The sequence below is a fragment of the Macrotis lagotis genome, chromosome 1, assembly GCF_037893015.1.
Source record: "Macrotis lagotis isolate mMagLag1 chromosome 1, bilby.v1.9.chrom.fasta, whole genome shotgun sequence".
Taxonomy (NCBI): Eukaryota; Metazoa; Chordata; class Mammalia; order Peramelemorphia; family Peramelidae; genus Macrotis; species Macrotis lagotis.
In genome coordinates this window covers 582,625,018-582,649,140 of record NC_133658.1, presented here as the reverse complement: position 1 = coordinate 582,649,140, position 24,123 = coordinate 582,625,018, and the positions used below count along the sequence as shown (strand labels likewise).

The window sequence follows — 24,123 nt, the reverse complement described above, 5'->3', positions numbered from 1 at the left end:
AACAAAACTCTTACATTTTCAGAGTTTAAAACCCCATTTAATTTTTTTTTTTTTTTACAAAATAAATTTTTTTCTTCCTTATCCCCACCAGTACTTTATCATGTTAAAATATTCAACTTAATTTCTGCAGTTATTTTCAGCCTGATAATTTCCTTGCTCTTGTCACCTCTGGACTAGAAAGGAAGAAGCCATCATTTGAGAGAGCCAGTTTGTCTTCATTTAAGCTTCGGTTTCAGAGGATTGGTCCAGAGAAGAGAAGGGTTCAAACCCCATCTTATTGTCTTGCTTCCGATAGTATATTCTTGTCAGTACGGTCATCAGAGTGGTCTCTACTACCAGAAGGTGGCAGTTCATCACTACAAAATATCACATAGGATTGCACTGAGAAAGGCAATATCTTGCTGACAATTTCAAGTACCCCATGGAAAGGATTGTTCATTCATTTGTTTTAGTCATGATCAACTCTTCATGGCCTCGCTTGGTGTTTTTATAGCAAAAAATACTGGAGTGGTTTGCCATTTCCTTCTCCAGCTCATTTTACAGATGAGGAACTGAGCCAAATAGGGTTAAATGACTTGCATAGAGTACACAACTTTTCTAAGTGTCTGAGGCCAGATTTGAACTCAGGAAGATGAGTGTTTTCCTGACTCCAGTCCTAGCACTGTATCCATTGCACCACCTAACTGTCTTGTTGAAAAGGATTGTTGGTTTTTCAAATCTCTGACTACATTTCTTGTGATAACTTCTTTGCAAGATTTCTTATTACCAGTTTAGGCCTAATTGATACTAGGGCATCAAAGCCCCCCCTGAAAGTAAGTTTAAACCTTACTCTTTCAGTAATCCAAACTTATTATCAAACTGATATTCCTGGAGATTGGTTGTTTAAAATCGTAATTATTACATTTGGCTATGTAGGCAGCAGGGCAAGCGAGGTGGTGCAGTAGATAGAACATATATATCTGGGTCTAGACTCAGAAAGACTCAGCTTCCACTGGACCTGTAGTCAAAAAAGTCAGGAAGATTCATCTTCTTGAGTTCAGATCTGATCTCAGACACTTATTAACTGACCTGGGCCAGTCACTTAACTTTATTTGCCTTGCTTTTCTCATCTTTAAAATGAACTGGAGATGGAAATGGCTAACTACTCCAATATCTTTGCCCAGAAAACCTCAAATGGAGTCATGAAGAATGGAACACGACTGAAAAACAACTAAATGACTACATATAGACAGCAGTGCCCAAGAATAAAAAAAAATATGCTACCCTGTGTTTGCATAGTACTACAATAATGATGTTGTGAGATGATATCTTTATCTTGGAATTGAGGAAATGGGTCTAGAGAGGTTAAGATTGCTGAGAAGATGGAGAATGCTAAGAGATGAGCAAAGACTGGTGTCCAAGTCTTCTGACTTTTAGTCTAGTCCTCTATGACTCCCAAGATCAGTTTCATGAGGATATTAAAGAAAATGTAGGGGTGGCTAGGTGGCACAGTGGATAAAGCACCGGCCCTGGAGTCAGGAGTACCTGGGTTCAAATGCGGTCTCAGACATTTAATAATTACCTAGCTGTGTGGCCTTGGGCAAGCTACTTAACCCCATTTGCCTTGCAAAAACCAAAAAGGAAATGTAGGAGAAGCTAGGTGGCACAGTGGATAGAGCACTGGCCCTGGAGTTAAAAGGATGAGTTCAAATTTGTCTTCAGACACCAAGGTCACAACCTTGGGCAAGTCATTTAACCCCATTGCATTGCAAAAATTTTAAAAAATGTATATAGTGTAACTATGGATTAAACTATCCTATTACACAATATATTGCTGTTAGCATAGCCTTTCCTTTGATAAAGACATTTATTTTTACCCCAGAGATTAAATGATAGAAACTGTAATGATTATAGAGTCCTTGAATACTCTCCTTGTCTGGGCACATAGCTAGCTTCAAACTATTTCAGTTTTCTCTCCCTATGTAAGGCAGAAGAGTAAAGGATGAAGGTGATTTTGACTTCTTAAAGACCCTTTTCCACAGTGAGCATTTTTAGGAGTTGGAGACAGAAGCAGAGACTCTCTACTTCTTGTTTGTTTGCCTTTTTCCTGTTCTACCTCTCCCACTTCCCACCCCTCCTTTAGAAATTAATGTAAGGGTATGTGTAAGTACTTACCTTGTGACCTGATTTTAGAAGAAAAGGGTGGAGAACAAGCAATCTGGCCAACACTGGCCAATACTGAGAAGATGGAGGGTTGCAGGGCAGTAAGTACAAGGAGTACCTGTGAATGAGAGCAAAACAAGGATGCATTCCAGAATATCCATTGTGTTGTGGGAAGAAGTATATTTTGGGGAGAGGAACCCACAACAGAGAGCAAACTGGAAATTGTGTCATGGGACATAAGTTGAAGGAGAAAAGAAGATAGAGGGACATGTTATATTTTTCTCAAGTATAGAAGGACTGTCATATGGAAGGAAGAATTTGTTCTGCTTGTCTTTGAAGGGCAGGACAAGGAGAACAGTAGGTGAAAACTGATGGTGTTAGGTTTAGGCTTAGTTTAAGGAAGAACTTCCAAAAAATTGCACCTATTTTGAATGGGTTGTCTTGGGAGTTAGTTCTCTTCACTTGAAGACTGGATGACTGGGAATATCATAGATGATGCTTTGAATGCCTTCCAAAGGAGATTTTGTAATTCTACATGAAGAGAATAAATTTCTATGATTTCCCAGTGTGAGGATATGTAGACTTAGAGGGTTTCATCTGGTTTTTTCATTGTATATAGGTACAGTCATGTTTCTATAGGAATGATAAGAGAATAAGAGACTCAGATATTTAAAATCTATGTATACTGGAAAATGTCTTATTATAATTTTCAGTTTCTTCCTTCATCAAACATTAGGCCTAAATTGCTCATCAAGAGCAAATACATACTGATGTGAAACTCATGACACCCTGACTTAACTTGCACTAATGCATAAACATAAAAATGCGCAGTCAGAAAAGACAGCAGAAAAGTTGAATTGGCTAATCCACTGGTTAATCAAGTCAACCAACACTTATTTAAGCACCTACTTTTCAAGTGTTATATATATAATGCAATTTTCATTAACTTTACACCCTTCCTTCACTCCTCACTCCAATAACTACTGTTTAACCTAGGGATGTTCCAATGCATGAATGTTTTTAGTTTCATCAAGAGCAAGTTCTATCCCCTCATATAATCATGGTCAGAATCTCACAGTCATAGTACATGGGTAATCCCCATGTGACCTTGGAGTGCAGAAGGAAGTTTTTTTTTTAATTTTAGAACAGTATTCAATTGAATTCTGATACATCCCTAGCAACATAATCTAAATTTTGTTGGAATAAAAAGAAGTATAAACATGATATATAAACATGATGTCTGCCCTCAACAAAATTTGAATCTAACTGGGGAAATAGAACTTTGCAGCTGCTCTTCCTATGGAACTCTTTCTTGAATTTACCAGATACTGAGAGATTGCCAGTAGACCACTGACTGTTTAACCTGTCACCCTTTGTCCTCACCTCTTACCCAGTCCCTCTTCTTTTCCTATTCTGTAATTTCTTGATATATTTTGCTCCTTTTCATTGGAGTTTTATTTTGGTTACAGGTTACTTAGACCAATTGCCCTCTGTATAATTTATTTTTTTTATTTTGAGACTTAGTCTTCCGACCTCCCTTGGGCCAGAAGTGAAGCCACCACTCATAGGCCCAATTCAGTGCCACATAACATGTATGCTTTAACCTGCTCTATTTTCCCAACTTTGGACCTATTTGCCCCTGAAGCAAACTGTTGACCCTCAGCTCCCAGAGATCTGTATTAGTACCAGCTGGTGAAGTCAACAAATATAGAGTGAAAAGAAAAGAGGCCCCAGGACAGAACTTGGGAGGATGCCTACGTATTCTTTTATATTTTACATTTTTGTATGTATATTTTGTATCCCCTATTGTAAACTCTGTGATCTAGGATTGTATCTTAACTAAACTTCTCCCCTACCACTGAGAACAATCTTCTCATTGTTTTTTAATTGTATTAGTCTACATCTGGGGAGTTGAGGATAGAGTTTAAAGCAGTGGCACTGGACATATTGAGTAAGACTTGAGATATTAAAAATATAGAGGAAGATGTGGCAGTCATAATTGGAAAGTAAGGGATGACTAAGAGGAGAGAATTCAAGATAATTCAGAAGTTCTAATGGATAAGAGGGAGGATAATGGAAAGAAAGGGAATCTCAAAGGAGGTTCCATTTTGAGTATTGGCAGAGATCCAAGTGAACTTGGATAGGATTTTTAAATTATTAATCAGGTGCAAGATATGCTGATAGCTAGAAATCTGGAAGTCTGACCACTGACAGCTCAAGAGCATCTTGAGGCAGGTTTCTGAAATCAATTGAAAGAAATGGAAACTTGAGGAAACATGACAAGCTTACTTCCAAGCATTTGAAAGACTGTAATACAGAAAAGGGGTAGTTAGCTGATGCAGTGGGTAGAGTGACAGGTCTGGAGTCAGGAAGACCTGAGTTCAAATCCAGTCCCCAACACTTACTACTTGTGTGACCCAGGGCAAGTCACTCAACTCTGTCAGTTTCATCATCTGTAAAATTATCAGAAGGAAATGGCAAACCATTCCAGTATCTCCACCAAGAAGACCCCCAAACGGGGTCGAGTAAGAGTGGACAACGAAGATTAAACAACACAGCAAATATTCAAGGCTTCTGTCTATACATCATGATACTCTGAATGTTTTTCCCCTTCACATTTTCTTCCAGTTATAATTTCTTATCCCCTTTTCCCTCTTCCTAATTCTTCTCATCCTTGGTTCAATTGAGGACAGATTAATTTTCTGGCTTCCCAAATCTAGAGGAACCCTAGGAATGACCAGAATTCCTTTTTGGGAAATTTGGGAACAAGGTCAAAATTTTATAGCTTTATAGATTTTACAGCTTTAAAGCTGAGAGAGCTTTCAGGTGACGGAACTGACAACATAGGTGCACTTAGTTACCTGAAAGAGAGCAAATTTGCTTCCCATGTTCTGAGCGCCTAGATGTAACTTGGCCTGACGGAAGAGGATTCCCAGGGCCCAGAGTGCCAGTAAGGTCGACACCCCAAGAACAGTGTTCATCCATAGAGCTGTGCTCCTTTCTGAGATCTAGGTGGGTCAAAGAAGAAAAGTCAGTGAGAAAATTCTGCCCAGAACTCTTTCTCACTGTGAGAAAGGCCATGATGCCCTTTCCCCCAGCACTATAATTTGAGGTCTTGATTCCCCACATAAACCCCTACAATCTCTACTTTGTTCTAACCCACGAGAACAGGGAAGGGCCTCATTTGTTCAACTAGGTGTGCATTAAGGTTCTTCCTGAGTTTTGCTTCCATTCCCTAGACCCCTCCTACTTACATCTGACGGATCATAGATGCCATCAGGTATCAGCATCAAACCCAACAAAACAAAGACCATTTTGAAGAAGGCATACTGGAATGGGGCCAGCATCAGCACCTGCAGCTTTCTCCTGAAAAGAATGGGAGGGGGACATTGGCTCAGAGTCCATCCCCCTTTTGCTTCCCTGTAAAATCCTTTGGTTGTCTTCAGAGAAGGAAGACAGCCACAGTAGCTGCTCAGTTCCACACACAAGGTCAGTACTTTAGTGTGCCTCCACCACTTTAGTGTGCCTCAACATGAGTCCCCAGCTTGGCAAAGCAACATTTCTAGAGGAAAAGTCTTTTCACAAATCTGGGTGTGTGATTCCCAACCTTTTCACCCACACTGAGCTGTAGTTTTCTCATGAGTACTAATCTACAAACATTCTCTCATCTCCATCTCTCTCTGTCTCCCTCTCCCATACTTGGTAAGGATGAAGCGGGGACAGCAAGGGCAGCAACAACAGCAAGGTCCAGTATGGACTATCATTGGGGTGTCCTTCAGCGTCCTCAGCACTGCTTCCTTTCCACCAAAGCCTTCCACCATAAGCATCATCATCAAGTAAAAGCAAATTGCATAATACCTGAGAACAGAGAAGAAGAAAGGGAGGTTAGCTGTCCTAGGAAGGAACAGGAGATATGTTGCCTAGGGAAAGGAAATTGTGAAGCAGGAAAGAAAGGTTGTGAGGACTTGGGTTTAGATGTCACTGCTGAAAGGGGAAGGGAACAGATACTGACTGACCTTAGGTGTGGAATAGAGGGAGATGGCAGAATAGGATCGGGGACAATGGAAAAGGAAATGTCTGATTCTAGAAACAGGACAAGGAATAATGCCCCTTAATAAGAAAAGGATACCATGGGCTGAAAAGCTTAATAATCACCAGTTTGAGAAGTGATCATCTAATGATCAGGAGCATCTTTAATGGGGTTGGGGTGGCAGTCCTCTGATCAGCCCCTTGTTGGGGAGAAATTACAGAGAAAGAGTAGAAGCTGTGACTAGTTCAAATAATGGGGAAGCTCAGAGCCCCAAGTCTGATCTGTCCTTAGCATGTGGTGCTAGAGGGAGTAGCCAAACCCCAGAGGAGTACCAGAATGCTTACGAGGTGACAGCCATCTCCACGAACATCAGGGAGCGGGGGATCCAGAGCCCACAGCAGCAAAATATTGACACTACCTACTTGGAAAAAATTAGAGACAATGAGTTGGGAGAGGGAGTATGCCTCAGTCCCAGGACAAGGCATCTCTTACTGTCCTCTATAGCCCCAATCCAGTTTCTTGGGTGGGTGTGGTGCAAGGTGAAGAGAACGGTTAGTTGGTCTAGCACTGGTTTAACCTGATGACTGTAGTGGAAACATCTATGAGCTCACTCCCAAATCTATGCCTCCACTCCTAATATCTTCCCTGTTCTAGGCTTGTATTCTCTCTGTGAGATGTCTCCACCCGGGTGCCCCACTAGCACCTTAAGCATAATACAAATGAGCCATTTTTTTCTCTGAGTGCCTTAGTTTCCTCATCTATAAAAGTGGCAGGTTGTTCTGAATCACAGTCTCTATGATAGTTGTTCCAAACCATCTCCCTTCAATCCCCCAAATCTGCCCTTCCCCCTGTTCTTAGCAGATGGCCTCATCTACAGTACTTAAGAAGGTGAGGTCATTTGATGGAGAGCTGCACTGCTAAGAATTTTGAAGGACAAGAAATTTCAGACCTTAGGAGCAAAGGTGGTTTTTAAGTGTTTATTTCTATTTTTTGAAGAACTGATACTGTTTGAAGGATGGAACTTCAGAAGAGGACTGGAAAAAGTGAAAAACTGGTTAAAAAGCAAATGTCCAAGATTTGGATTTGGATTTCTGGACAATGTCAGGAATTGTCTTCTTCTTCCACTTCTCTTTTCCTGAAAGTTTCCTCCAGATCAGAACTCCCCAGGGAGAATTAATCCATGCAGTTTTGGAATTCCACCCTGAGACCAGAGCTGTCCTTGCTTAGGGAGTGAGTGAAAACTCAACCAACCCACAATATCCAACCAGCCCCGAACCTCCCTGGGACATGTACCCATCCATCCTATTGCAGCCTTGTGTACTTCCTTTCTCCTTCCACCATCCCATTTTTCACATCTTGCTGGTCTGGGCATGTCATTAAAATAAATGCTAGCTTTGTTTCTGGCTCCACCTAGCATCACTACAAATGCAAAATATCTCTTTCCTCCTTCCTTTCTTCCCTTTTTACTTTCCTTCCTTCCTTCCTTTCTTCCCTTCTTGCTTTCCTTTCTAATTCTTTCCTTCTTTTTTCTTTCTTTCTTCCCTTCCCTTCCTTCCCCCTTTCCTTCTTTCTTTCTGCTTTCCTTTCTTTTTCTTTCCCTTTCTTCCACTTTCCCTCATTTTTCGTCCCCCTCTATTTCTTTCTCCCTTCTTTCCTTCTTCCTTCCCTCCCTCCTTTATTTCTTTCTTTCATTTTTCTTTATTTCTGCTTCTCTCTTTCCCTTTTATTCTTCTCTCTCTCTCTCTCCTCTCCTCTCCCCACCCCCCATCTGTTTAGCTTTCTCTCCCCACCACTTTACTGAAACTATTCTTTGTTGGATCATTTATATCCTACTCCTTGAGTGTAGATGTCCCTCAAGGATCTGCTGTAGGTTTCTTCTCTTTTTATCCAGTACTCACTCCTCTCTCCCTTGGTGACCTCACCACTTGCAAAGGATTCAGTTATTATTTCTATGAAGGTGTTCCCAAATCTGTAAATATGTATACTTTTTTTTAGGGTTTTTTTTTTTTCAAGTCAATGGGGTTAAGTGGCTTGCCCAAGGCCACACAGCTAGGTAATTATTAAGTGTCTGAGGTCGGATTTGTACTCAGGGACTCCTGACTCCAGGGCCGATGCTCTATCCACTGTGCCACCTAGCGGCCCCATATGTATACACTTTTAATGTCCCTTTTGAACTACATTCCCACAACCTGTTGAACAGTCCACCTAGATATTCCATTGTGCTATTCTTCTACTGAAATGTCAGCAAAGCCTGTTCAGTAGTTTTACAGTTCTCCCCTGGAGGGGAGATTATTACCAATAATAAATCCCATGAAGTGGTCATATATGTTCAAAACCACACTATTACATAATTACATGTAAGTTATAGAATGCAACTCCCTTCTCCAAATTTCCTAAAGGGGTTCTATCATCTTTGCTCAAAAGATTTTACTTGTCCTCTATTGCCTTTAGAGTAAAATAAAAACTCCTAAGCTTAGTGTCTAAGGGCGCTGTGTTTGGTTTTAATCTCCCTTTCTAGTCTTATATCACATTACTCTTCTCTATGTACTCTGCCTCTCAGCTTAAATGGCCTATCACCTTTTCCATTAATCTTGATATTCCATGTCCTTTGGTTTCCCCTTTCCTCCTCATCTCAGCCTCTCAAAATTCTTACCTTCATTCCAAGGCTTAGCTCAAGTATCACTGACTACAAAGCTTTTCTTGAGGTCTCTCATTGCTAGCGCTTTTCTATCATCTCAAATTTTTATAGATCTGCTTTATATTAATAATAATAATAATAATAATCAATTGCTAGACTTTATATAGAGCTGTAAGGTTTACAAAGTGATTTGCAAATACCATTTCATTTGATCCTCACAACAATCCTGGGAGGTGGGTGCTATCTTTATCACTATTTTACAGATGAAGAAACTGAGGAGAACAAAGATGACCTGATTTACCCAGAGTCACACAGCTACAAGTATCTGAAGCAGTGAAATGTGAGATCCTTGAGGACTGAGGCTTATTTTTGAGTTTCACAAAATATAGTGCCTTCCACGAAGCAAGCATTTCATCAATCTTAGTCGAAAGAAATGAACTGAATGGTACTCCTGCCCTCTGGAGGATAAATCCTCAGAGACTTGTATAGCTGAGTTCAAGGGCTGCCCTATCATTGATCATTCTCCTGCTCTGCCCCCCTCTCCAAGTTGGTGGGTCTCTCACCGTTGGAGCAGAACTGCTCCATATCAGGGTCTTCCTTTTGATGGAGCACCGTGTTTTCTTGTACAGGTAAATGGCATCCTCCAGGTAGATGATGATAGAGCCCAAAGTGAACAGGGTCAGGATCCCTATGATAGCCAGCTCCACAGAGTTCAACTCTGGGATAGAATAATAATAGCAACAAGTAAGTATGGCTTATAAGTTCTTTGCCATTTCCAAAGTACATTACATAGGTTTAATCCAAATCTCAAAGCAACCTTGGGGTTCAGATATTGAAAGTGCTGCCACTAGGGACATTTTAGTGTCTTGGCCAAGGTCACAAGGGGCAGCTGGGTGGTTCAGTAGAAAAAGAGCCAGGCCTGGATTTGGGAAGAATCACTGAATTAAAATCTCTCCCTCAGACACTTACTAATTGTGTGAACCTGGACAAGTCACTTAATCTGTTTGCCTCAGTTTCCTCCTCTGTAAAATGAACTAGAAAAGAAAATGGCAAATTCCTTCAGTATCTTTGCCAAGAAAACCCCAAATGGGTCAAGAAGAGTTGGGCATGACTGAAAAAGGCCTGAATGACAAGATCTCACAGAGCAAATGGTCAGCAAAGCCTGTTCAGTAGTTTTACAGTTCTCCCCTGGAAGGGAGATTAGTACCAATAATAAATCCCATGAAGTGGTCACATGTTCAAAACCACACTATTACATAATTACATGTAAGTTATAATTCTAGTTTCCAATGGAAATATGCAATGTAAATTTGAACAAGGAAACTGTGTCATTCATTGTTGACACCAATAGAGAGCTAACTAAAATATGGACTTCTATTTTATATTTTAAATACTCGTCAGCATTAACTATTCTCAAATCAGAGAAGCAGGAAACATCTGGGTAAGCTCTTAAGTCCTAAGAAGTTGTTGATCTCTTCTGTCCTTTCTTTTCTTAATTCCTTACAATCTGGATTCTAATCTTATCATTTCACTGAAGCTGCTCCCTCCAAATTTACTAATGACTTTTTCTCAATCTTCATCCTCCTTGAGTTTGTTGTAGCCTTTGACATTGTTAGTCACCCACTCTTCTGGTTTCAAGGACACAGCTCTCTTCTGGTCATTGTCTTCCCTATAAGACCTTCTTTGTCCCTATTGCTGAATTGTCATCCTAGTCACCGCCCTCTGACCTGACCATGATTCTACCCATGGCTCTCTTCTCTTCTACTATATCTGATGATCTCATCAGTTCACATGAATTTAATTATCATCTCTATGCTGATGATTCTCAAATCTACCAGTCCTGGCCTAATCTCTCCAGTGACCTCTAGGCTTGCATCTCCAACTGCTTTTCTGAAATATTGAACTGAATTTTCAGTAGTTATCTGAAACTCACTATGTACAAACCCCAAACATTATCTTTTGTTCCAAATCCATCCCCTTTTCGAACTTCTTATTACTTTTGAAGGCAACACCATAGTTCCAGTCCTTCAGTCTCAAAACTTGGGGGTTATCCTTGATTCCTCACTCCACCATTCCTCCTATTCAATCTGTTGCTGGAGTCTCTTGGTATCACTTTTGTTACTTCTCTCAAATCAGCCTCCTTTCCTCTGACACTGCTACCTCTGGTATGTCCTCATCACCTCACACCTAGATTACTCCAATAACCTACTGGTGGGGCAGCCTGCCTCAAAGTCTCTCTGCTCTCCAAACCATCCTTTATTCAGTTGCCTAAGAGATTTTCCTAAAATATAGATCTGACCATGTTATTACTATCTTCATCTCTCTCCTCCATTCAGTAGATTTCAGTGTCTTCTTATCACTTCCAGGATGAAATATGAAATTTTCCTGTTTGTCATTCAAGGTGAAAGAAAATACTTTTTCTCAAATTAAATAACCAGTTACTGAAGAGATCCAGGGTTTTTTCCTTTTTCCTTTTTCCTATTTCAAAGTCTAGTCCTTCAAGGAGATCTCTGACATTGCTCTCATATTTACCTCATCTAGACCATTTTATTTACATGGAGTTGATGCCTCGACCAAACTAGAAAAACGTTATAAAGATTTCTGAAGGGGCAGCTAGGTGGCGCAGTGGATAAAGCACTGGCCCTGGAGTCAGGAGTACCTGGGTTCAAATCTGACCTCAGACACTTAATAATTACCTAGCTGTGTGGCCTTGGGCAAGCCACTTAACCCCATTTGCCTTGCAAAAACCTAAAAAAAAAAAAGATTTCTGAAAGGCAGTCATACCCTTGATCTTTCCATCACCCACAGATGCACTGAAATTTCCTTCTGATCATAGACTTGCCACCTCTCCTCCTGCCTCTCCTAGACATAAAACATGAGCTCCAATTCCTCTACCTCTCATTTCTCACTGGGACCATCATGCCTGCATTAACTGCACTCTTTTGCTCCACCTTTGCATCTTGATAGTTATTCAATTCCACACAATCCTCCTTTCTCTTGTCTCTAGCCCCCTTATCATTTTGTTCATTGTTCCCTGTCAAATCTCATCTTTGGATCACTCCCAAACTTTTCTCCTATATACATGCTGCTGAACAAAGGTGGGAAAAAATTATGCATCTATTCTTTCAGGGTCCTCTACAAATTTATGTTTTACAACCTCAAGTAGGCCTCACTAACCACAATGGCTCTTCTAAATCTTTTTAGCCCTCTTCTAACTTCCAATGGCTTTCCTTCTTACCACCTTTTCAGCTGAGGATCTTGTTTCCTGTTTTACAGAAAAAATTAAGACCATTCACCAAGAGCTCCCACTTCTCCCATATCACTCAGTTACCTTCTGCCATTAACTCTACCCTCATCCCTGTCCAACACAAAGAAGTGGCACTCCTTCTTGCCAAGGCAAACCCCTTCACCTCCAAAAGTGATATTCTATCCTGTCTCCTCTAACACATTTCCTCCTCTTATTTATCTTCTCTCCCTGTCTACTGGCTGTTTCCCCTACTGTCTAGAAGCATATTCATATCTCCAGATAATTCAAAAAGCTCTCACTTAATTCTTTCATCATTGCTAATCATCATTTTGTATATCTTCTGTCCTTTGTGGCTAAACTTGAGAGCTGAGATTGTCTTCATTTGATGCCTCCACTTTATCTCCTCTCTTCTTAATTTTCTATAGTCTGGCTTCTGACCTCTTCATTCTGTTCTCTCCAAAGTTACTAATGACTTCTTATTTGCCAAACCCCATGGCAATTCTCAATTTCTTGATATCTTTCCAGCCTTTGATATTGCCATTCACCCTCTTCTCTCTTCGCTCTCAGATTTTGGGATATTATTCCCTTCTGGTTCCCATCCTGTCTATCCACCTGTTCCTTCTCAGTCTCCTTTGCTCCTTTACTCGTTCGGGTTATACCCAGGCACTATTGATGTCCTTCAGAGTTCTTTCCTGGGCCCATTTTTCTTCTCCCTTTACACTACTTCACTTGATGATTTCATCAGTACCCATCGATTTAATTATTATAAACAGTCAAATTTACCACTTATTCCACCCTAATCTTTCTGTGACTCAACTGCCTTAAATTCAATTGTCTAAAATGGAACTTTGAATTACTACTGTGCTATAAGAAATGATGGGATCAATAATAAGGGAGCTAGAGACTCAAGAAAGAAGGATAGTGTGAAATCGAACAGGTTTACCAAGATGCGGAGGTGGGGGAAAAAGAAGAGAACAGCTAATTCAGGGATGATGATCCCAGAAGAAATGAGAGGTAGAGGAATTGGACATTATGTTATGTTCTTGGGGAGGCAGAGGGAGAGAGGGAAAGCCTGTAATCAGAGAATCTATACATACATATATACATACATGCACATATATTAATATTTGCTCAAAGTTTCTTGCTGAAAGGCATTCTCAACAAGGGACCCCTTGTTGGTTCCTTAGACTGCATGATGGACCCTTCCAAACTTTTCTATTACTGTCAAGGGTCTTCTGTCAGTCTTTGAAATCTAGATATCATCCTTGACTAATTACTTTCCTGCTCACCCTCCATAGCCAATCTGTTTCCAAGGCCGTTCAATGTCACCTTTGCCACATTTCTCAAATACAGCCCCTTCTCTCCTCTGACATTGCCATTAATCTGGTACAAGTCCTCATTAGCTCACACCTGAATTATCACAGTAGTGTCTGTGGAGTTTGGGGGTGGGAGTGTCTGCCTGCTTCATTTCTCTCCCCACTCCAGTCAATCCTCCACTCATCCGCCAAGGCAATCATCCTAAAGTTCAGGACTGACCATGTCACATGCACCCCCATCCTATAATCAATAAACTCCAATGACTCCCTATCACTTCCAGGATCAAATAAAAATCCTCTGTCATCCAAAACCATTCATAGCCTAGCCTCCTCCTCCCCACCATTCCTCTCTTGTCTTCTTACATCTTAGGTGGGACCATGTGCTCTTCTTTCTGTTTTCCCAAACAAGATATTCCATCTCTTGATTCTTTTCTCTCATAACTCCCCATACCTAGAATGTTCTTCCTCTTCCTTGTCTTTCTTAAAGTCCCAAATAAATTCCCACCTACGGGAAGTCTTTCCCAATCTCTCTTAATTCTCGTGCTTTCCCCCAGTTAATTTTTCCTATTTTTCTGCTACACATTTGTTTGCATGCTATCTCTCCCATTAGAGTGTAAGCTCCTTGAGATAAGGGACTTTCTTTTGCCTTTGTGTTTACGGTGTCCAGCACATCACATAGTAAATAATAAATTTTTGATGAAGACTGGTACATCTAAGGGAATGAGTTTGAGTGGGCTGGGGTCAACAAGCAATCCTAGGGAGCATATGAGAACTGAATCTGCTCTCTGGTATGACACACTATCATCATGATCTCTTGATGAAAGGCATTCTCAACAAGAAGCTTCTGATTGGTTCCTTAGTCTGCATGATGGTGGGGGTGAGGCTGTACCAAAGAAAACTGGGCACTGACCCAGACAGAATTACCCACTCACCAGACTTTATGAAAAATGGCTCATAGTAAATAAATCAAAACTTCTGTAATTTTTAAGAATAACTATGCAAGGTGAACTGATACTGAGCAAGATGAGCAGAACCAGAAAAATATTGTACACCCTAACAGACATGGGGGTGATGATCCACCTTAATGGACTCTCTCATTCCACCAATGCAACAATCAGGGATAATATTGGGGTATCTGCAATGGAGAATACCATCTGTATCCAGAGAAAGAATTGCGGAGTTTGAACAAAGAACAAACACTATTACCTTTAATTTAAAAAAAACAACTATTATCTTATGTAATTTTGCTATCTCTTATACTTTATTTTTTTCCTTAAGGATATGATTTCTCTCTCATCACATTCAACTTAGATCAATATATAACATGGAACCAATGTAAAGACTAACAGACTGCCTTCTGTGGGGGGTGGAGGGAGGGAAGCAAGATGGGGGGGAATTGTAACACTCAAAATAAATAAAATCTTTATTAAAAAAACAACAAAAAGGGGCAGCTAGGTGGCGCAGTGAATAGAGCACCAGCCTTGGAGTCAGGAGTACCTGAGTTCAAATCCGGTCTCAGACACTTAATAATTACCTAGCCGTGTGGCCTTGGCCAAGCCACTTAACCCCATTGCCTTGAAAAATCTAAAAAAAAAAAAAAAAGAATACCTATGCAAGGGCATGCTTGTTTGGGGAGGCTATGAATAAATAATGGGTATCTAAAAAGAGAAATAGTTCAATTATTGCCATTTGTCCAGGATACCAGGACCCTTTAAACTCGTCTACTTCCTTTCCTCCCCACCTACCCCAAAATGGTGATTGTTCTTATATAGCTACGATAGCATGAGCCTTTTTACTTGTCTGAGATTAAATTTCAGGATCTAATTGTTTCTTTTCAAGAAAACAAGTGACTAAACAGATCCTGAGATGGCTATGTCTAGCCCTGGCAATGACCTCATAAGCACAAGAATTCAGAAACTCTGGGGTCTGTCTACTGGTTACCTAGCAGGAGGCAATCTCCACAACAGCTTCTCAGAGTAAAACTGCTAGGGGGATGCTACAGCTGAAAGATACTAAACCATGCCCTGGCTTTCCTAAAGATTATGAACCTTGAGCCAGTTATTCAAACAATATAGATCTTAGGAAAAATAAAATGCCATTCCACTAGTCTTGCAAGTCTCCCTGGAGTTTTTATTTTCCAGGATAGTATGATGGAAATTGTGCGTTAATGTTTTAAATTTTAAGTATTTGACATTGGATGCTTATAAGTCTTTTGTATTTTCAGTTTTTTTGTGAATGGGAACAATCAATAATTGACCAATACCTAATTGATTTTGTATATTGACTTCTTTTTCTAGAAGGACCTTGTTAATCCCTTTTGGGAACAATCTAGATGTGATTTCTTCCTAAAATTTGTTGATTTTTCCTATAGTTCTATTCTGAGGGACAGGAACAAAATGAACCAGAGAGTGTGATAAAAGTTAGACCTCTTCTCTTTTTAGGTCTCACCCAGAATGTGAGTTCAGTCCAGTGTGGAAGCACCTTAGTTGGCGATGGCACCTTGTCCTCTTCTTTCCCTATCTCTGCAGGGTCACAGATCTTACAGGGAAATATAATTGAGTTCAATTTTAGATATGTTGTACTTAAGATACTTATGCATAGTTCAAAATTTCTGATGGAGAGTTGGTGATTTGGGACTGCAGCTCCCCTCCAAAAGTGTAGTGTGTTTGTGTGTTTAGAGACATACATATAGACACACATTCACCAATACAAAAATATATTCATATTTAAATATATAGCATGCACACACACATATGGGAATACTCTGAATATAGGTGGTAATTGACTTCAATGAGAGGAGCTATAGAAGAGAGAAGTGCAGGTGAGACCTTTGGGATACATTCACAATTAAGGGGCAGGATTATGGCCAGTTATGGATCTCCAGCAAAGGAGGACTGGGGAGTGGTCAGATGTATAAGAGAAAAACCAAGAGAAATTAGTGTCAAAACATCCAGAGAGAAGAAAATATCTAGGAGGATAGGGAGGTCAAACAATTCACAAGCATTTATTAAGTGCCTATAGACATCAAGATAAAAAGACAAAACTGAAACTATACTTGCCTCTCTTAAATGTTAATATGTAGGGGCAGCTAGGTGGCGCAGTGGATAAAGCACTGGCCCTGGAGTCAGGAGTACCTGGGTTCAAATCCGGTCTCAGACACTTAATAATTACCTAGCTGTGTGGTCTTGGGCAAGCCACTTAACCCTGTTTGCCTTGAAAAAATAAAAAAAAAAACCTAAAAAAATGTTAATATGTTAAATACTACAGAGGGAAGGCAATGAGGTGACTTAGTGGATAGAGTCCTGATGAGAATTCAGAAGACCTGAGTTCAGATCTGGACTCAGACACTTATTAGCTGTGTGATCCTGTGCAAGTCACTTAACCCTGTTTGCCTCAGTTTCCTTATCTATAAAATGAAGTGGAAAAAGAAGTGTCAAACCATTCTAGGATCTCTGCCAAGAAAACCCCAAATAGAGTCACAAAGAGTTGGACACAACTGAAAAAGATTGAACAACATCTTTGCCAAGAAAACCCCATGGTCAGTATGTTCCATGAAGAGTTGGATATGATTGTACAATAACAAAAAAGCAACTGCAAAGAGGACAAGAAGAATAAGAGCTGAGAAAAGGCCATTTGAGTTGGTAATGAAGGAATCATTGGTACTTTAGAGAAAGAATTAACTGTATAATGAGATCAGAAATCAGATGGTGAGGGGTTGAGAAAGTGATTGGAGACAAGGGTAAATGGCTATTTCTTAGATTTTTTGAATGAGAAAGGGAAGAGAAATACAAGATAATAGATCACAGATGTAAAAGTAAAAGGAACTTTTAAGGTCCAGAAACATGGGTCAAATTAAGGAAAACCTAGGCTTACTTCTTTTCAACAGAAAAAGAGAAGAGTTGCCTAATAACCTAATAAAGTCAGATCAGTACATCTTCACTAATAATCCCTTCCCTCCCTTCTAATCAATTCTACATTCAATTTGTTCTAAACCAAAATCCCCCAAATCATGTTTCTTGTGCTTTGGAAAAAGTTTCTGTAAAAAAGTTAGTTATAAATAATTTCCTCCTAAAATATTAAAATGAAATTTTATTATTTATTAAAATATATTTATTTAAAAATTATATTTTTTTGTTTAAAAAAGGCTTAATTCATGGGGCGGCTAGGTGGCGCAGTGGATAAAGCACCAGCCCTGGAATCAGGAATACCTGGGTTCAAATCCGGTCTCAGACACTTAGTGATTACCTAGCTGTGTGGCCTTGGGCAAGCCACTTAACCCAATTTGCCTTGCACAAACCTAAAAAAAAAAGGCTTAATTTTCTCTCTTTTTGTACCAAAATATCATCAACCCTCACCCTCTCCTTATTGCTGGGTTTTTCCAGGCTTTCAGGTCCCCTGGACTAATATTTCCATCAATATATTTTAATCAGGAAAAAACAAGTGGATGACGTGTGTCTTCCTAGATTAGAATATGCATTTATAAGCACATTTATATAGAGTTTGTCCAACAGTAAGCATATCTGGGACAGAGAGTCATATGGACCATGAGTTTAACAGGAAGAGGAAAGTGGGTTGAATTACCTTCAGGAAATTATCAAGTTTCTTTAGTGATCCCAAGCTTCCCATAAAAATAAGGGCCTATCTTTTGTTGGTGATACAAGATATAGAATACAGTAGATTGAGAAGAATTAAAAAAGAAATAATGGGACAAGGGAGAGGCATATATGTAGGTATGAGCATGTTTTGACATTTAACTAACATGAAACTCCAAAGGAAATAGGAGCAATGAAGTCACCATTTGTATTATAGAAAAAAGATAGGTTGCTCTCACGGTTGAAGGAACAGTCAGAACATTCTGCCTTGTGATGTTAGGAGAAATCAAGAGAGGACTTCAGCACACCTTTCTTTCCTAGCTTCTCCACAATCCCCCTGTGGAGAACTTATGGGAAGAGTTGGATAAGAATCATGAGCAGGCATGTATTGATTTCACTAGAAGAAACTTTCAAAATTTTGTGATCACAAATTCCTTTGAGTATTTGTTTTAATATATTTTAAGCCCAGAAATATTTCATTTAATGTTCCCTTAGGAAGCAGTAATTTTATAATTCTTTAAGAAAAATCTCAGTTTATACTAAAAATTATTTTATTAAATTTAGAAATTTGATTTAGAAATAAACTTTGATCAAAATTGAGAGTAAATATTTAACAGTTTATTAATATAGGTGTAAAGTTGCTTTGAAACAACCTTCAAAATAGTTCCCATTAGAATTCCTTATTTCTGTCCACGGAAGCTTTCAACCTTAGGGTCTTCTTTGACTTCTGATTACAATTTCATATATATATATATATACGGTCAGTTCCCAAGTCTTTTTGATTCTTCCCTCATAATGTTATCTAAGTCTGAGTCTTTCTTTTTATTCCCATTATCTCTACCTTAATCCAGGACCTCATTATTTTACTTTTGTATTAGAGTTATAACCTTCAATTAGCTTCTTTGCTTATATTCTCTGTTTCTTCTGATCCATTCCATCCATTCATTCATTTATATCTATCTATCTATATATATATATGTTATTGTGCACACTGATAAATTCTTCTAACTTCCCACTTCTATCCTGCCATTCCCTTCCTCAAAAACTTTCAATGACTTTCAATTGCTTAAGGAATAAAGTCCAAACTTCTCTGTTTTTCAAGGTTTCTCTCTCTCTCTCTGTAAGGCAGTGGGATTAAGTAACTTGCCCAAGGTCATACAGCTAAGTAATTAAGTGTCTGAGGTTAAATATGAATTCCTGTCTTCCTGATTCCCGGGCCAGAGCTCTGTCCACTGTACCACCTAGCCGCCCCAGTTCTCCATACTATTGACTTCAACTTACCCTACACAACCTTCCTTTATTTCCTATTGTTCCCCAAAGGAAACCTTTCTTTCCAACCAGGCTAACCTCCTCACTCTTTTGGGATACTAATTCTTTTCTTGGCCCTGTTATTCTTACTATGACTCCCATCTGGAGGGATTGCCTCATTTCCTCTTCATCAAACCAATTTTTGCTCTTCTTTTGGGACTCAGTTTTTATAGTCCATCTTATCTATGAGGCTTTGCCCACCCACACTGATCTCTCCCTCCTCCGAATTCCTTTTATTGTCTATCCCACTCCTTTGAACAATTGCATTGAAATAAAAAATAGTAAATGATTAACTGTTCAATGTCAATGTAACTTGTCTCCCTAATTAGACTGGGAAGTCCTTGAGAACAGGGATGATGTCTTATCAATGGTTCATAGGAGGAAAAAAAAGGGAATGGTGTGGATTTTTTTCCTCTAAAATTGTATGAATATTTTTGTTCTGTAAATAACCATCATTTCACAATAATTTCCTACCTTTCTCTTCACCCCATAGGACCCAATCACAAAAAAACCAATAAAGAATTCTATACTACATATATATAGTAGATAAGCATAAAGAGCATTTTTTTAATTTAATAAACATTTATTTGGTGGGGCTGTATGCTCCAAGTGTCTTCTGTGGGGAAATCCTTATGTTTGATACTGGAGCATAAAGAACATTTTATATAAAACTAGACACCCAGGGACAATTAATCATCCTACTGGTATTTATTAACCCTTCATTGCAATCTAGCATGGCTTAATCTAATTCTAGTTTGATCCACAGAATGACACAATTCAACTGATGAATTTAATTCTTCACTAAAGTGCTAAAAGAAGAGTAAGTTTGTAGAGAAATATAGAGCTCATCTGCCTGCTGGGATTCATGCAGGAGAAGGCAGTAGACTAGCAACTCAAGCAACTGATGACGGGAGGAGAGACAGAGACATCTGAATTAGTTGCCCCCAGCAGAATTCTCCCTTCGTTTCCAATTTTGTGACATCTGGAAACAACTGCCTTTTACCCCAAAATTTCAAATCTAGTTTCATATCTATATAGAAGAAAATCATTAATATAGTTACTTATCCCAGCAATCTCTCTCTCTCTCTCTCTCTCTCTCTCTCTCTCTCTCTCTCTCTCTCTCTGCCTCTATTTTTATCTCCATCTCCCTCTTCCTTTTTTTGGTCCCTCTTTCTCTTCTTCTCCCTCTTTTCTCCTCTCCTTCTCTTCCTTTCCCTCTATCTCTCTGTGTCTCTCTTCTCTGTCTCTACCTCTATTTCTCTGTCTCTCTGTCTCTATCTCTCTTTGTCTGCCCACCCCTTTCCCCCATTGCTGCTCACTTCTCCCTTATAGCCTTAGAAGTTTGGTTTGGGCACAGAGAAATAAACTGACTTGCCTGGGCTCATATAGGTAGTATGTGTCAGGTTCAACTTGAATCTTGAACTAGAGAGATCTTTCTACTATAAATACCTTTCTATGAACATAGAAGATAAAAAAGTATACAAAGAAGTGCTTATTAAATGTCTCTTGAACAATACTATGAAATAATAGAAAGGCTATTGAGAAAAATTATTACAATACTGTAAAAATCAGATCATTATAAATATAATAGTGAAATCATCAGTATGGACACTCCCTTTATTGATTCATGTCCAAAACCCTCTACAGTGTAGCATCACCACCTCAGTAAATGTTCTTCATGAGTTGATGTAAGAGAGAAAGATTACCAACTGTTAATTAATGAACCTGTGGTAATAAACCTCTCCAAATTTAGCTTGTCTGGTTTTCTGATGAAAAGCAGAAAGTCCATTGTGGGTTCATATCCAAAGTCGTCCTAGCAGGAAAGCTAAATGGCACAGTGAATAGAGTCCCAGAGTTAGGAGGACCTAAGTTCAAATCTGACCTCAGACACTTGACAGTTATGTGATCCTGAGCAAGTCAGTTAACCCTGATTGCTTCCCCGCCCCCAAAAAATAAAGTTAAATCTCACCAATCTCCTAGGTTTTTAGAACCTATTTTCCAAAACTTGATGGGGAGTGTTTTTTTTTTAGGGGGGGGTTGTCACGATTGATAAACATTTATTGTGCTCCTCTTGGCATCCTAGGGCTAGGCTCTATGCTAAGCATTGGAGATACAGAGAAAGGCAAAGGACAATCCCTGCTCTCAAGGAGCTTCCAGTCTAAGGGGGAAGATATCATATGTCCATGTGCAAACAATCAAAATATAGACAGGATAAATTGAGATAATCACCAGAGAGAAGGCACTAGAATCAAAGGGAATCAGGAAAGACTTCTTGAGAAGACAAATTTTTAGCTAGACTTGAAGGATGCCAAGAGAAGCCAGAAGGTGGAAATGATGAGGGAGAGATTTCAGGAATGGGGACAGGCAGTGAAAATTCCTGGAGCTGAGAGATCCCTAGTGTCTTGATATGCGAGCATCAAAGAGACCTGTGTCAATATATGATTGGGGGAGGGGGCTGGTGAGGAACAAGATGTAAGAAGACTGGAAAGATAGGAGAGGAGGCAGATGATGAAAGATTCTGAAGACCAAGAAGAGGATTTTGTATTTAATCCTGGAAGTAATAGAGAGACACTGAAGTTTGTTGAATGGGGCTTTGGGGTGATGAGGCTTTGGAGCCATACCATAATGGAGAGTTATAGATTTAAAAATACAATCAAGCAACAAAACTAAGCAAAATAAAGTAAAAAGAAAATAAACTGAGCTATATACTATATAAAAGCTTGCAATCAGTATCCCATTTATATTTTCTTAGAGATTCTATAAGTTTACAAAGCTGGATTTTTCTATTAGTTTTTTTAGTTCTCCAGTAAATAAATGATGGCCATTTTACACCTTCCAAGGATATACTCTGTATAAATTAACTGTAAAATTTTTTTTCATACATCCCCCTCCCCCCTCCCCCCCTTCAGATTGTGTTCATAGGGGGGAAAGTCGGACTCACTAGTCAGGAGCTGGGCTGCAGTGGGAGGATCAGAAAGGCATTCCACGGGAACACTATAGTTGATTGTCAGCACCTCGAAAAGACTGGGTGAAAACCTAGGGGAGAAATACGTCTCACTAACTCCAGTGTTCAAAATCATGATGGGCACAGAGGGACTTTATATACATGGGACCAACCTACTCCCTGAATGATCACATGTTCTCTCCATTCATTATGGATTCAGATCTAGAAGAGACTTTAGAGACCCTCTACAATCAATCCTTTCACTTTACAGATAAGTTAAGAGAGACCCCTAAAAGTAAAATGGCTTGTCACAAATCTATGATGGAGCAGAATTAGGATTTGAATTCAGGTCTTTGGCTCCTAATGCAGAGTTCTTTTTGGTATGTCATACTGCCTCTGTGGGTAGATCTCATTTATGCTCTCAGTTTCTCCCACTCTACAGAAAGCCCTGTGGAGAGATCCTTGACCCGGGGAGGACTAATAATTACCTTGACTCTGAAAGACCTATCATACTCTAAGGACAAGGCTTATAGAGTGGGAGAAGGGGGAAGAGAAGAGAATAAGCCTTTATAGAGTGCCTGCTAAAGTATTTTTACCTATATTACCTCATTGGATCCTAACAAATCCTAAAACATCCTGTGGGGTCAACATTGTTATTATTTCCATTTTTACAGTTGAGAAAACTGAGACAGATGAATGTTTTAAGTGACTCACCAAAGGATTACACAACTAGTAAATGTCTGGAGATGGATTTGAACTCAGGTATTGCTTACTCTAGGCTCAGTGTTCTATCCACTGCACCACCAATTACCATCATGGTATATTTGAAATCATGTTGGTTTTGGAGTCAGAAGACCTGGTTTCAAATTTTGCATCTGATGCTTACTATCTGTGTGACCTAGAGCAAGTCCCTTAACCTCCATGGCCCCCAGCATCTTTATCTATAAAATGCTGGGTTAGCTGACTTGTGAAATTTCTTCTAGCACTAGTTAGGTTCTGTGGCTGCTGTCCGGGACTACTCTCCAGGAAAGCCTCGTCCTCCCACAGGTAAGTGGCACAGTTCTATGCTCCTCTCATCCACCTACATCTGTTCTAGTCTGGGGTAACCAAATGACCCAGAGAAAATTACTCCTTTCCATATGGGAGAAGTGTCAAGCCAGGGGCAGCAGGTCAAGCAGAACCATTGTGCCCAGGCGGCTTGAGTCTCTTCGGAGCTGCAATGACCAAGGGGGTTTCTTGGTCCCTCTCCCTGAGCTGACCTGCTAGCTCATTCCTTTATGGACCAGCAATGGGTTCAATGTGAAGGTTTCCTCTGTGGGAAGTAGAAATGGGGGGGGCTACCTATATACAAGGGAGTTTATTTGGGAGTAAGGGGAGGCTTGGAGTTTGGTCATTTTTAAGTTTCAGAGCTGCTCTCACTTACCTGGTGTCAAGGTTTAGCTGGGTCTCCCCTGGCTCCATTATCCAGGGTCTGGCAGAGTGGGTGACAGCGAAGTTCAATGTGTGCTCTGGCTGAGCTCCCGAGATTTCAGTGTGGAGCGAGTGGTTTTTGCGCCTACCCTACTCCCTCTCTGCCCTCCTTCCTGTCAAACCAAGTTCCTGGTGTCAGAGTTCATTCCCAGAGAAATATAATCCTCTCGGGGCAGTTGAATGCCCCAGGTCCTGGCTCCTCCCTGATTTCCTGTGTTTTCTATCTCCTCACTCCCACAGATAAACCCCATCCCTGCTAACAACCCTTTTCCTCTAGTGACTTTTCAGGGCTGTTGAGTCTCAGGGAGACTTCTATCTTACCTGGAGAGCATCCCAAGGAGCAGAATTCTTTTCTCCTCACTCATGAGTTCCCTGGTCAGGAGACCAACCGGAATTCTCCCTCCTCATCTACACCTGGCTTCCTTGTCTTTCTTTA

At 39.9% G+C, this 24,123-nt stretch overlaps 1 protein-coding gene across 1 annotated transcript; it reads right to left on the bottom strand.

Annotated features, from left to right (window-relative positions):
- Nucleotides 1-15: 15 nt before the first annotated feature.
- SLC51A (solute carrier family 51 member A) lies at nucleotides 16-23,822 on the bottom strand. The gene is made up of 9 exons (XM_074214773.1): nucleotides 23,641-23,822; nucleotides 22,215-22,309; nucleotides 9,374-9,528; nucleotides 6,517-6,590; nucleotides 5,842-6,000; nucleotides 5,397-5,508; nucleotides 5,004-5,150; nucleotides 2,155-2,260; nucleotides 16-356 (listed from the first exon to the last, which is right to left on the bottom strand). Exons 1-9 carry the CDS (start codon nucleotides 23,676-23,678, stop codon nucleotides 220-222), a joined length of 1,023 nt encoding a protein of 340 aa, XP_074070874.1. The 5' UTR covers nucleotides 23,679-23,822; the 3' UTR covers nucleotides 16-219.
- Between the last annotated feature and the right edge of the window lie 301 nt (nucleotides 23,823-24,123).

Excerpts from the sequence above, each read along its gene's own strand:
- SLC51A (XM_074214773.1), bottom strand. The coding sequence starts at position 23,678 with ATGGAGCCAGGGGAGACCCAGCTAAACCTTGACACCAG. Across the intron at positions 6,591-9,373 it reads GGAGCAGTTCTGCTCCAACG|GTAGTGTCAATATTTTGCTG; the intron begins GTGAGAGACCCA and ends TTTTCCAAGTAG. Across the intron at positions 357-2,154 it reads TTCTAAAATCAGGTCACAAG|TGATGAACTGCCACCTTCTG; the intron begins GTAAGTACTTAC and ends GATATTTTGTAG.